Here is a 14,177-nt window from a genome sequence, read left to right as displayed (position 1 = left end):
AATAAATACTCAACCATTTAAAACTAACATACTTCAAATCTATGCCCCGACTGCAGAGAAAATATGACGATGAAGTTGTATGAGCAGATCCAAGACATCTTGCAGAAACTTAATAAACACGAAATTTTATCTATTATAGGCGACTTCAATGCAAAAATTAGAGAAGGTCGACGAGGTCAGACTGTAGGTCCTTATGGTCTTGGGCAACCTAATGATCGAGGACAGAGATTGTATGAATTTTGTAAAGAAAACGATATGATCATTGCAAACACCTGATAGAAACTACCCAAACGACGACTATACACTTGGAAAGCCCCATTTGATGATGGCAGTAACCCTGAGTCTTCAAGAAATCAAATAGACTATATACTTGTAAATGAGCGTTTCCGAAATGCCGTCAAAAAAGTCACTACATTTCCTGGGGCAGATATTGGATCTGATCATCAACCACTTGTAGCAGATATTAAACTAAGGTTAAAACGAATTCAGCGACAAAAACCAAAAACCAATGTACTTAACTTTGACGATATAAACATAAAACATAACATTAAAAAAGAATTTAACAATAGAATAAAAAACATCGGAGAACAACTAGAAGATCCCGAAGAAATATGGAGTGAATTTAAAAATCGAGTTAACGAAATCTCCACAAACTATGATTATAGAAAAAACTTAATCAAGAAAAATAAATGGATGACAGACGACATCTTGAAATTGATGGAACAACGACGACTGATCAAATCTCATGAAACAGAATATAGACACCTGCAGAGAAGAATAAAAAAGGAGATCAAATTAGCCAAAGAAAAATGGATGAGAGAAAGGTGCGACGGGTGCGACGAAATGGAGGATGTGATATCTAGGCACGACTTGTTTAATGTGCACAAAAAACTAAAAGAAATAAGTAACATATAAAAAAACCAGTTCCCTCTGTGCTCGTTGAAAATAATAACAAAATTATTGTAAATGAGCACGAAATAAGAAAAGAATGGCAACTGTATATATCAGAGTTGTTTGAAGATGATAGGAATAATATTACCGAATTCTACCAAAACTGTACTGACGGCCCAGAAATTATGAAATATGCGAAGTAGAACACGCTATAAATAGTGCTAAAATTAGAAAAGCTTGTGGTCCAGATGATACACCAACTGAGTTGCTGAAACTAATAGAGGATGATAACATAAAAGTAGTAGTAAGACTTTTTAATTCAATATACAGTGAGCACGTAAAGGTTGGAATAAATTCATTTTCTCGAAAATGGACGGTTTTTGGAAAAAAATCCCGAAACAGGTCAATTTTTATTTTTAAATTACGACTTATTGGAATATATATCATAATAGTGACGTCACCCATTTGGGCGTGATGACGTCATCGATGATTTTTTTAAATGAGAATAGAGGCCGTGTGATAGCTCATTTGAAAGGTAATTCAATTATCTATTCAGTAATATAAACATTAACATAATTATTTATACAGGATGTCGAAAAAAAAATTTTTTGGATTAAATTTATTGACATAAAAAGAAGAATATGTGTAATTTATTTAATTCAAAATACATTTTACTGCTCTCAGAAAATAGAAAAAAATGTTTATTTGAAAAAAAAAATCATTGCTTTTCGCTTAAATTAAATGCTCGAATTGTCAAGAGGCAGGTGGGTGGCTGCTTTAATATTGAATTTGCAAAAAACAATAATTATTTGTCGAATAAACATTTTTTCCTGTTTTATGATAGCAGTAAAATGTATTTTGAATTAAATAACTTACACAGATTCTTCTTTTTATGCCAATAAATTTAATTAAAAAAAATTTTTTTGGACACCCTGTATAAATAATTATGTTAATGTTTATATTACTAAATAGAGAATTGAATTACCTTTCAAATGAGCTATAACACGACCCCTATTCTTATTTAAAAAAATCATTGATGACGTCATCACGCCCAAATGGGTGACGTCACTATTATGATATATATTCCAATAAGTCGTAATTTAAAAATAAAAATTGACCTGTTTCGGGATTTTTTTCCAAAACCGCTAATTTTCGAGAAAATGAATTTATTCCAACCTTTACGTGCTCTCTGTATAACACCGGAGTGATTCCCACAGATTGGCTCAAATCCATCTTTTTCACAATACCTAAAAAACACAATGCGAGAAAATGCTCAGAATATCGATTAATTAGCCTAATGAGCCACACTCTTAAGATTTTCCTAAGAATACTTCACAACAGAATTAGACGCAAATGCTGATAAGATCTCGAAGATACCCAATTTGGTTTTAGAATGCTATGGGTACCAGGGAGGCACTTTTTGCGCTTAACATCCTATTACAAAAATGCCGTGATCAAAGAAAAGATGTATTTGCATGTTTCGTGGACTTCGAAAAGGCATTCGATAAAGTACAGCATGTAAAATTAATGCAAATACTGAAAAATATCAGAATAGATGACAAAGATATTCGTGTCATTAAAAATTTGTACTGGAATCAAACTGCTACGGTCAAAATTGGAGATAACTACACCGATGAAATCTCCATACAACGAGGCGTCAGACAAGGTTGCATTTTGTCACCAACATTGTTTAATGTTTACTCGGACCAGTTATTTAAAAAGGTACTTGAGAGACAGCCATATGGAATAAAAATCAACGGAGAACTACTTAATGTGATAAGATATGCAGACGATACAGTAATTCTGTCAGATAATATTGAAGGTCTCCAAATTCTGCTTGATCGTATTCACGAGGTAGGAGAGAAAATGGGCATTAAAATAAACTCAAACAAAACCAAATTTTTAGTGTTTAGTCGTGACCCACATCCCGATGCAAAGCTTCAATTAAACGGAGTCAAAGTTGAGAAAGTTCACAAAATGACATATCTGGGAACTGTGATAACGGACCAACTAGATCCAGGCATAGAAATAAAACGTAGAATAGCAATGACTAAAACCACTTTTACGAAAATGAAGTCATTTCTTTGCAATAATCATCTCAACTAAGACAAAGAATGGTCAAGTGCTATGTTTGGTCCGTACTTTTGTATAGTGCAGAAGTGTGGACGCTAAAAGTATCGATTATGAACAGAATTGAAGCATTGGAAATGTGGATTCATAGACGGATGCTGAAGATACCCTGGACAGCAAGAAAAACTAATGAAGAAGTACTAAGGAAGGTCAACAAAGATAGAGAACTGCTAAAGACTGTTAAACATCGAAAAATGTCTTACCAGGGACATATAGTGAGGGGAAGTCGATATAAAATATTACAACTGATCCTTAAAGGCAAAATAGAGGGCCGTAGAGGTGTAGGAAGAAAACAAGTTTCTTGGTTAAAAAACATTCGTGAATGGACTCGGATATCAAATGCAGGACAACTATTCCATATTGCAGAAGATCGAGAAGCCTTCGCAATGGTGATCGCCAACGTCGGATAATTCTGAAATGGCACGTGAAGAAGAAGAAGAAGTCCATCTAAATTAAGGAGGCGGTTGTTACATATGTCATCTAATAGCTTTCTGTATGTATTTGCTGCTGTAGTGACTATTTTCCATTTCTTCGTGTGCTTGCACTGAACTGTCCACTTTTAACATTCATTGTTCTTATATTTTCTTCTACATCATCCAGTCATCTTCTAGGCCTTCCTCTACACTTAGATGCTCAAATTTTGTTGTTAGGAAAGTTATAATATTTAGTGTTGCTGCGAGTTGACAGATTATGTGGCCATTGTCATTTGTTTTTTCATGTAGAGTTCCTTTGTGTTTCCGATTTGGTCTTTCAAGTATCCTTTTTTTTCAGTTTTATGTTTGTGTCTCCCAGTATTAATAGCATAATATTAACCCTTAAATGCTCAACCTTTTTTAGGTTCCATGTATGCCCAAGGGTGGGTAGAAAATGTCCACCTCGAAAATAGCTAATATATTTATTGAGAGTTGTTGGAAATGGATTAAAATTAAGAATCTTATTCTTAATAAACACAGCATCTTCTAAAATATTAATATAAACAATTTACAAATTTTAAACAAAATTACAATGTACATCAAAATTAATATACCAGTAAAAGCCAGTAGGTAATTCAGATTTGTCGATTTTCTCCACATTTTTCCTTTCAGCCTACTCATTGGCGGATAATTATGTCAGTTATGTCGATATTTAAATGGATTATGTTCATACCAACGAGAAATAATATACATAGAAACTTCTAGTAACAAGTTTTACCAAGGGTGTACTTTTTGTGCCCACCCGTATTTAACTCAAAATATTAGTTTTATTTTCAAAAATATCGGTGGAACCAAATTAACATTCGATAAAGGGCTGTCTTGTTAACAATAAATAATTTTTGAAAAATTTCTAAACACGTAATAAATATGTTACAAGGGAATACGCATTAGGTGGACAATTTTTACCCACCCTTGGGGGTTAAGGGTTAATAGTCTTTTTTTGATATTTCGTCGCATGCTTTATTTAAGTTGTCATAGAATTCATCAGGATTCTGTTGGATCGGATGTTTCAGTTAGACCATATATATTTATTAATGTTATATAGTGTTTTTCGATCTTTAGTCTCAGTGTGGCGATCCTCCCGTCTATCGGTTGGACTTAACGTTCATTACATACATATGTAACTAACGATGCATTTATTCTGTCGATGCAATATTATGCCGACACACAGGCATGCACATGCAATTTGCGCAAAAACCAGTACTTTATATCTTGGAATATACCATATTTAATTATACAGTAGAACCCCGATTATCCGGGTGCAGATTATCCGTGCTGCGAATTATCCGTGCTATGATTTTCTATTACTTGCAAATTTAAGTTGCATTTTTGAGGTTCTATCAAAATAACGTCATCGCAAATCACTAGACGGAAACTCTATATGACGAAAGAGAGACTCATAATGAAAGATTTATTTTTTCTGTTATCTTTTTATGGTAGGTACATATTTATGTATGTGTATAATTGTATATGGTCCTTTTCATGTGCATTTTTCAGTGCGTCACAAATAATAGAAAAAAAGGTAAGTCCGTGATAACACACATATATTCTAACATGACATTTTAGTTAAATCTGACAGTTGTCACATTTTATTTGCAATTTGGCATAAAAATAAATCAATTGTGTTTATTGCATTTATAAAATGGTATTTTCTTTGATTTGTATAGTCTTATAAATTGTACAGATTATATTCGTAGATATATTATTTATATAATTCGTAAATAATTTTTTGAAGTTACACTTCTTTAGGCGCGATTGAGATTGAGGGTGAATTTATATTGATCTGCGCGCATGCGCACACCGACAGTATGGTATTAGTCGTTATACGGGCTCTGATTGGGTGTTGAAATGATCTGTCAATAATAAATAATTGTTCAATATGAAGGTAAACAAATGTATAATATATTAGTTTTATTGTGAGGACAGAAACAAATGAGTTTATAATGGTAGAGACATTTAAATAGTTTTTGAAAGCAACAGGTACGTAATAATTGTAAATATATCATAGGTACCTACCTATTTGAACCTACCAAAATACATAGTATGTAATACTTTTATTTACATAACTTGATTACCATCAAAATTTCTATCAATGTTCACCTAATATATTGTTTTCTTACTCTATGTTTTGTTGTATTTTTTCAATTCTAAATCATTTCAATTCAAAATCAAAATAATTTAATTTAATTCAAAAATGTCAAAAGCTTAATCCGTTTAGTTAGTCGATCTTCGCACATAATGACACATTGCCTCCGTGGCGAAGCGTTTAAGGCGAATGAACCCCAATATACCAACCGCGCTGATACTGATACAACTGGTTCGAATCCCAATAAAAACTTTTATTTTTTTATTTTTTTTTATACATTTTATGATTGGAAGTATATTTATTATATAATTTTATTTTCAGAAAATACGTATTTAGTTAAAAAATTGTCCGACAATTAATGTTCAGAAATCATTTGTGGCATTTTTAATGTGTTTGTGTGTGTTTTATTCTTTTATTATTTTAGTTTTTGGCACTGTTTTAATAAAAATGTTTGAGAAGTAGTAAGTATAAATTAGTTTAATATTTAAATAAAATATAAATAAAAAGTATATTAATTTCGTTTAAATCATATAATAGAAGTATAACTTCTTACGTGCGTACAAAGTACGCACACATTCTTTTTTTCGATTATAGCGCCATCTATCGACAACTAGAATAAATGTTATAAATGTCTGTAATCACCGACGTGCCTTTTTTTCTGTCACATACAATTTAATGCGTTAGAAAGAAATCGAAAAACTGTGACTCACTGAAAGATGTCTATGAGAAAAATAATACGTACATATGTATTATACATAAGAAATACATGTTCAGATTATCCGTGCTTTTCAATAATCCGTGCCACCTCCGGTCCCGAGGAGCACGGATAATCGGGGTTCTACTGTAATAATAATTTATATTTATAATAATATTTTAAGTAGCATATTTGTGAGATCTTTTATTTTATTTTTTTTATTAATTAAGTATAGCTAATATATTTGGGGCATATATTTTTAAGGTTATTATTTAAGGAGATTTATAGTATTTTTTGAGAAACTAACCTTCTCAGAAGTTGCGAAAGTGTACGAGGACTTCCAAAGATACTACAATGAATTAGAAAAAAGTGCTAAACATATACAAACGGATGAGGAACCTGCAGATAATTGGTAAGATATATACTATATTTTATATATTATATCATATCTTTTACATTATATCGTATATTTTATATTATATCATATGTTTTATGTTTTATATTATATTATATCTTTTGAAAATACAAGTGGGCATATATTGCTTCTTTTCTGTCGTTATTTTAAGAGCGTAGGCGCAAAATTTCGGGGCCAATGCTTTTTAAATGCAATCATTTTTTTCGAATCGTGAGAAACCTAATAAATAATTTTGAACAATTTAAACGCAGAATGGAAGATTATGTTATTACCGAGGGCCGAAAGTCCCTTAGAATAAACAAAAATTCCTTTTGAATGAGATATTTTAAATTAAAAATCACACTCAATTTTTCTTTTTTTTTCACCCCTGTAACTTATTAAAATTAACATTATAGAAGTTTTCAATGACTTTCGGCCCTCGGTAACAATGTAATCTTTCATTCTGCTTTTAAATTTTTCAAAATTATATTATTTTTCTCAAGATTCGAAAAAAATGAATGCATTTAAAAAGCATTGGCCCGAAATTTTACGCCTACGTTATTAAGTTCTTTTACCTTTTTGTCTTTTTTATTTTCTTTTGAACGAGATAGTCTAAAATTAGATGAGGCAGTTGTAAGTAATACCAAGTATATTTTTGTACCTTTTTGTCTTTTTTATTTTCTGGTTTTATTGAACGAAATAGTCTAAAATTAGATGAGACAGTTGTAAGTAATACCTATTAAGTATATTTTGTTTTAGGTTAAATACTAAAGAAAATTGGTCTAGAAGACAGGCAGAGCTATTCATAGCTACCCAGGCTGCTTTGTTGTCTAATGATGAAGAAAAAGCTCTGCCTCCACCAGAATTACAGAAGAGAATTGTGAATATTTTGAAGTCAAATCCAGATTTGTCAGGAGCGGTAAGTTATTTAATTCACATTAAGCTTTTTCCTTCTCTTTTTCCCCCTTTCCTATTTCTTCTTTTGCCATATCTTCTTAAGGTAATGGAATGAATATCAATTGCATTCCATTACATGTTTTGTTATCCTTCTTTTTTCAGTGTGTCTATCTTAGGGAAGGATGGCATAACAACTCAGAAATATCATAGAACATAATACATGATATTAAAATTTGAAACTGTATCCTCATTTATCTACTTGGGAATACCAATAGGGAATACCAGAAAACATAGAACACAGGAAAGAATTTTGAAAGGCAAAAAACATATGGAATGAATAGAATTCTGCTGAGAAGCAAGACTCTAAGTAAGAGAACAAAGATGAACCGATATAAAACCTTAATAAGACCTGTTGTTACAATACAGAACCATACAGATTAATAGTATACAGAACAAAGAAGGTATAGAGACCAATAATATAGAAGAAATTATACAGATAACACAAGAATATTATAAAACACCTCTACAATACAAAACAGAAACCAACACAAGAAATCCTTAAGCAACTACAAATAAAAATAAAAAATGTCAATTCCGACTTACAGCCAGAAATCGGTAAGAATGAGATAAAAAGAGCACTCAAGGAGATGAAGAATAATAAATCGCCAGGAAAAGACGGGATAACTGTAGAAATGCTAAAAAATGGTGGGAAAACAACTAGAGAAGTTTTGTACATACTTATGAATAAAATATTAATGACAAAACAAATACCCAACACTTGGAACGAAGCAGTAACATTGTTACTATTTAAGAAAGGAGATAAAAAGGATCTAAAGAATTACAGACCCATAGCTTTACTAAATGTGATGTACAAACAATTAACCAAGATATTAACAGATTAACAACTAAATTAGATGGATACCAGGCAAGCGAACAAGCCGGATTTAGAAAGAGCTTCAGTACGAGTGACCACCTTTTAACGATGAAGATATTAATCGAAAAAGCTAACGAATATCATATCCCGCTATACATGGCATTTACTGACTTCGAAAAAGCATTTGATAGTGTGGAACACTGGGCAGTAAAGAATTCCCTACAAAGCAGCAGAATAGACTACAGATATACCGACTTAATTACAAATATATATGATAAGGCAACAACAACTATTAAGCTAATAAAACAAGAAGAACTAATAATTACAGTGGCACAAACAGGAATAGAACAAGTAAAAGAGTATATATATCTAGGACAAATCACTAGATTAAATAAAGAAAATCAAACCGAAGAAATAAAGAGAAGAATAAGATTGGCCTGGGCATCATTCGGAAAACTGTCTTATATTATAAAGGACAGAAAATACCCGCAATACCTAAAAACAAGAGTATTCAATCAATGTATACTCCCTGTTCTAATATATGGCTCTCAGACATGAACGTTTACAAAAGAAAATATGGAAAAAATAGCAAAGACAGAAAGATCCATGGAAAGGCAAATGCTGAACATTAAACTATAACAGGAAAAGAAACGAATGGATCCGTAACAAAACAAAAGTGAAAGATATCTCTACCCAAGTAGCCAAGCTAAATGGAAGTTCTTCTAAAAAAATCGATTTGAAAATGTTTCGTTTTTCGAATTTGAACAAAATTTGAAAAAATTAAAAAAAAACGGTGTATTTTACTGACCTAAAGCAAGAGTAACTTTTAGTACTAGAATACCTGATAATTTAATAATCTAGTGTCAAAAATGCTTCAAAATTAAAAAAACAAAAAAAATAATGCGATAAAATATCCGTTGACCTACCCAAAACGGACGCATATGATCAGTACTAAAAATTCGCAATTGATGAAATCGATTCATCTCTGGAATAAACGTACCTACCAGTTTTCGATTTTTGTTTTTGGGTTAAATCTTAATATTTTGAGCCCAATAATCTACAGTTAAATTATTTCCAATTATTAATGAAACACCGTATATTTGAAAATTTAAATAAATTGCAAATTGCATAATACAACCTTAGAAACTATTAAGCTCTGCGTATAAAACCGAAATATTGATAATAATAATAAATCTAATAAACTCTAATAAACCAAAGTTGAAAAATAGATTTGAATTGTTGATTTAAAACAGATTCAGTTTTTTTCAAGCCAAAGGTAAATGGATATAGAAAATGAACGTAAACAAAGAAGCTCTGTACTTTAACGGCGAGCGACCGGCAAAATACACAGATATACCTAAATACAATTTATAGATAAAGAACACATTACACGAAAATATACGCAAACAATACACAGTGTTTCAATGTTTAAAATATTCAAAGGTAAAGCGATTACAAATACATATTGCAATTTGGCATTATACATTATACAATGTCTCACATACAACCAACGGTGAATAGACAATAAAAAGTAGCTTCAAAACAATAAAGCTCTGTAGTTATAGAAAGGCGAGAGGCAAAAAAATAGATAGGTACCTGTAGGTACATAAATATAGTTTATATATAGATAAAGTATCCATTTCACGAAAATGTCGATATCCAAACAATATACACTGTTCAAAGCGTTTTAATAGTGCAACAATTGTAGAATATTTTGTTCAATTTTTTGAATGGAATTTTGTGTCGACATGCCGCGCTGGGCCCCTGAGTATCAGGGGCCCCGTATAATTGATCATGAATCAAACCAGACATGACTGCTCGGGGAGCAAAAATCATACTCGCCTTTGCCGATGACGTAGACGCAGTAGCACAATCAACATTAGAAATTAAGGATATTTTCTCGAGCTTTGAAGAAGCTGCATTAAACATCTGTCTAAAAATAAATGAAGACAAAACAAAATATATGGTCGTATCAAAACAAGAACGACGCGAATAAGGCAAAATATTACTATTAACGATCACAACTTCGAAGTGGTTAAATAATTTAAATGTCTAGGAGCAACAATCACAAATGACAACAAATTAGAGCGAGAAGTTGAAACGCGAATAATGGCAGGAAACAGATCTTTCTTTGCAATGAAACATCTAATGAAGTCAAAACTTCTCTCACGAGGTGCAAAAATCCAGATATATATAAGACCATAATACGACCAGCAGTCGCGTATGGAAACGAAACATGAACGCTAACAAAAAGAGAAGTAAATAAATTGCTGGTGTGGGAACGTAAAATCCTTCGAATGATATATGTCCCTTGCAGAGACAGCGTGACAAACGAATGGAGGCTCAGATACAATAACGAGCTAGAGTCTCTATTCGGAAAAGAAAATCTAGTCAGATATATAAAGGCTAATAGACTCAGATGGGCAGGGCATGTGATACGCAGTAACGACAATCGCCTTATAAACAATGTGTTCTGGGAAAGGCCAGATGGAAGAAGGTCTGTAGGGCGGCCTAGAAAAAGGTGGAAATATGCAGTCAAAGAAAATCTAGAGAAAATGGGAGTGCGACAATGTAGTCCTGTCGCCAAGGGGGGTACAACTGCCTCTTTAATTCAGATGGACTTACCCAAGTTTTTTTTTATATATTTTGACCCGTAGAATACGAATTTTTTGGGTAACAGTTGATCCGGATGTCGATAAGATTGTTATAGACAAAGAACTTAAGGAATTACATAACAGCGATTTCTCGCAAAACAAAACATCTTTTTGTATTTTTTGGGTCATTTTAAGCAAAAAATATTCCTACAAGTTTTTTCATAGAATGCATAGTTTTTGAGATAACCGCGGTTGAACTTTCAAAAAATCGAAAAATTGCAATTTTTGAACCCGAATAACTTTTGATTAAAAAATAAAGTAGCAATTCTGCTTACCGCATTTGAAAGTTTAAGTCAAATTATATGGGTTTTGATTATTTGCATTGCTAAAAATTAATTTTTTTATTGTTAAAAAAAGCTATAAACACATAGTGTTTCCCGTGCCTAATACATGCGTTTTAACGCATGCTACGTAGAAATTGCCTCGCTTGCACTTGTAGCTACTCTACCTACTCGTTCGATTTTAAATGAGAAATCATTGAAAACATCACTCACGCACTAGGTGTTTATAGCTTTGTTTAACAATAAAATAATAAATTTTTAGCAATGCAAATAATCAAAACCGATATAATTTGACTTAAACTTTCAAATGCGGTAAGCAGAATTGCTACTTTATTTTTTTTAATCAAAAGTTATTCGAGTTCAAAAATTGCAATTTTTCGATTTTTTGAAAGTTCAACCGCGGTTATCTCGAAAACTATGCATTCTACGAAAAAACTTGTAGGAATATTTTTTGCTTAAAACGACCCAAAAAATACAAAAATATGTTTTGTTTTGCGAGAAATCGCTGTTATGTAATTCCTCAAGTTCTTTGTCTATAACAATCTTATCGACATCCGGATCAACTGTTACCCAAAAAATTCGTATTCTGCGGGTCAAAATATATAAAAAAAACTTGGGTAAGTCCATCTGAATTAAGGAGGCCGTTGTACCCCCCCCCTGGCGACAGGACTAATGGGAATTAGTGGCACAGGACCGTGTATAATCCTAGGGCTCAGTGGAGGCTGTTCTTCAGATAAGGGAAACACTAATAGCGATAAAAGAATTTATTTATAACACCGACACTAGGGTAATTACCCCGGGAGAACTTGACTTGTTACTTGTACACGTTTAGTTGAAGATTCTAATGCTACTACATATTGATTATAGTGAATGAAGTTAAAGGCACCTCTGGCCTGGTTGAAGTGATTCTTGAGAATGATTCTAAATGTGTATTCTTTCTCAGCGGTGGCACTTAGTATTGGTGTCAAGCCACGCGCTGAGTATATTTACAAATATTGAGAACAAAGAAATATATTTGATCATCAAATTAAAGTGCAATTGCCCGAATTATTGTTTACAATTTACAATTCGTGAACTAAATTAAAAACCCGTACATGTATTATACCATGACAAATTGGCTCATGTGATATACGGGGTGATAAAAATATACTGTTCAATATCGGATATGAATAATGAATTATTGATATTGGACAACCGACAAACATGGAAGGCAATAGTAAACGCGGCAAAGACTCACGAAGAGTTGTATCGCCATTGATGATGATGATGATGACGTATAATTGATACGGCTGATACGGCGGTAGCTGCGCCTCTGCTCTTGGTAGATTACCTATTATCTATGGGTGAGTTCGGACGACCTCAGCGGCTGACGGTAAGCACAAAGCGGCTTAGTGTTTGTATCCAGCGGTAATAGGGACCGCTTAGTAAATCTCTCAGCGGCTGACTTCCAGCGGTGTCGCCTGAACGCTCAGCTGTCCAGCCGCTAAGATCAACTGAATGTACCACATGTTTCTTTCATTGTCTAATTGACATTTGACACTTTTTTACCTACTTCTAACCACTTGATCATTTACAGATCTATTTTTTCGATACGATTTCTTTGATATGCCTAGTTGTATTCTTGTTATGCCTTCTTCAAAATCTGTGATGTTGATTTCTTTTTTAGCATTTTCTTTCCTATTTGAACTATCTACGTGTGGATGAATACTGTGGATCAGTTGATAGTTTATTCCATTGCTTCGATAGAAACGTTGATCCAGATGTTAAATGCTATAATGATGAAAAAAGCAAGAGACATCGGTTTGCTGCACTAAATTTAGCAATTTTGCACTACCATTTTGGACACATGTAAGTATACGTACTGAGAAAATTGTAAATTTTGGATTTTATACTACAATTGTAAAAATTTGCTCGAAAGCAAAGTTCGAAATTTTTATGTGACATGAAACAACATGAAATATCGATGGGTTATTGACAAAACATCGTAACAGACAAAACGCACATTTTACAGGAGACGACTTTTTCTTCTACCGACTTTTTGGTTAATATAATTAAAATTTTGAAACTGATAAATTAGTACATAAAAAAATATTAATTCAAGAAAAAAACTGTAATATAACATTATTTTATTAAATTATGTAACCTACGGTACTTTGTCAGACCTTATCTGTGTAATTTTAGCTGAAGCTTGTCGCTTAAGATAAACATACGATAGTTTCAAGGTATCAATCTATAAATGAATATTCATAAATAACGTAAGTATCTTAACAGAAAAAATATTATTAATAATAAAAATCGACAAAGAAAAATAAAATTTAATACGTAGGTATATTAATCTGTGACACTGTACTAAATGATGTACTAGTCAAAAAAATCTCAAAAATTTAATTCAAATGATACGACGACGTCCCAAAAAATGTAATTTTTGAGAACTTCGTAGTTTTGCAGAATTACTACCACCTTAAAAGGGTATTACTTACTCAAGTTTGAACAGATATTACAATTTTATAGGTGTTTTTTAAAGCTTAAATATCTTAAATATAAGAATCTTTAAAATAAGCACTAAATTATTTTGCTTTAGACATGAAATAAACAACTTCTTTTTGAGAAAATTAAGAAAGATACAAAAAAATTTAATACAATAACCCAAAAATATCAGTTAAAAAACTGTTTGTACAAAGTCATCAAAACCTTTTTCTATACAACTTACCTTTTTTTTTGGGAGGTGAGACTATACAACTTACCTAACCTAAAATACATTTAATAACAAGCTTTTTTTGAGCTCTTATACAGTATGTCTGCG

The 14,177-nt window shown here is 32.0% G+C and overlaps 1 protein-coding gene across 1 annotated transcript in view; it reads left to right on the top strand.

Moving 5' to 3' along the window:
• Nucleotides 1-14,177, top strand: part of LOC126892115 (anaphase-promoting complex subunit 5) — a 68,049-nt gene that overhangs the window by 8,998 nt on the left and 44,874 nt on the right. Inside the window, exons 3-5 of the mRNA XM_050661589.1 lie at nucleotides 6,539-6,686; nucleotides 7,428-7,587; nucleotides 13,041-13,222. Of these exons, the coding sequence (XP_050517546.1) occupies nucleotides 6,539-6,686; nucleotides 7,428-7,587; nucleotides 13,041-13,222 (490 nt within the window). The remainder of the gene's footprint in view (nucleotides 1-6,538; nucleotides 6,687-7,427; nucleotides 7,588-13,040; nucleotides 13,223-14,177) is intronic.

The sequence above is a fragment of the Diabrotica virgifera genome, chromosome 9 (assembly GCF_917563875.1).
Source record: "Diabrotica virgifera virgifera chromosome 9, PGI_DIABVI_V3a".
NCBI lineage: Eukaryota > Metazoa > Arthropoda > Insecta > Coleoptera > Chrysomelidae > Diabrotica > Diabrotica virgifera.
This window is presented reverse-complemented; position numbering and strand designations above follow the sequence as displayed.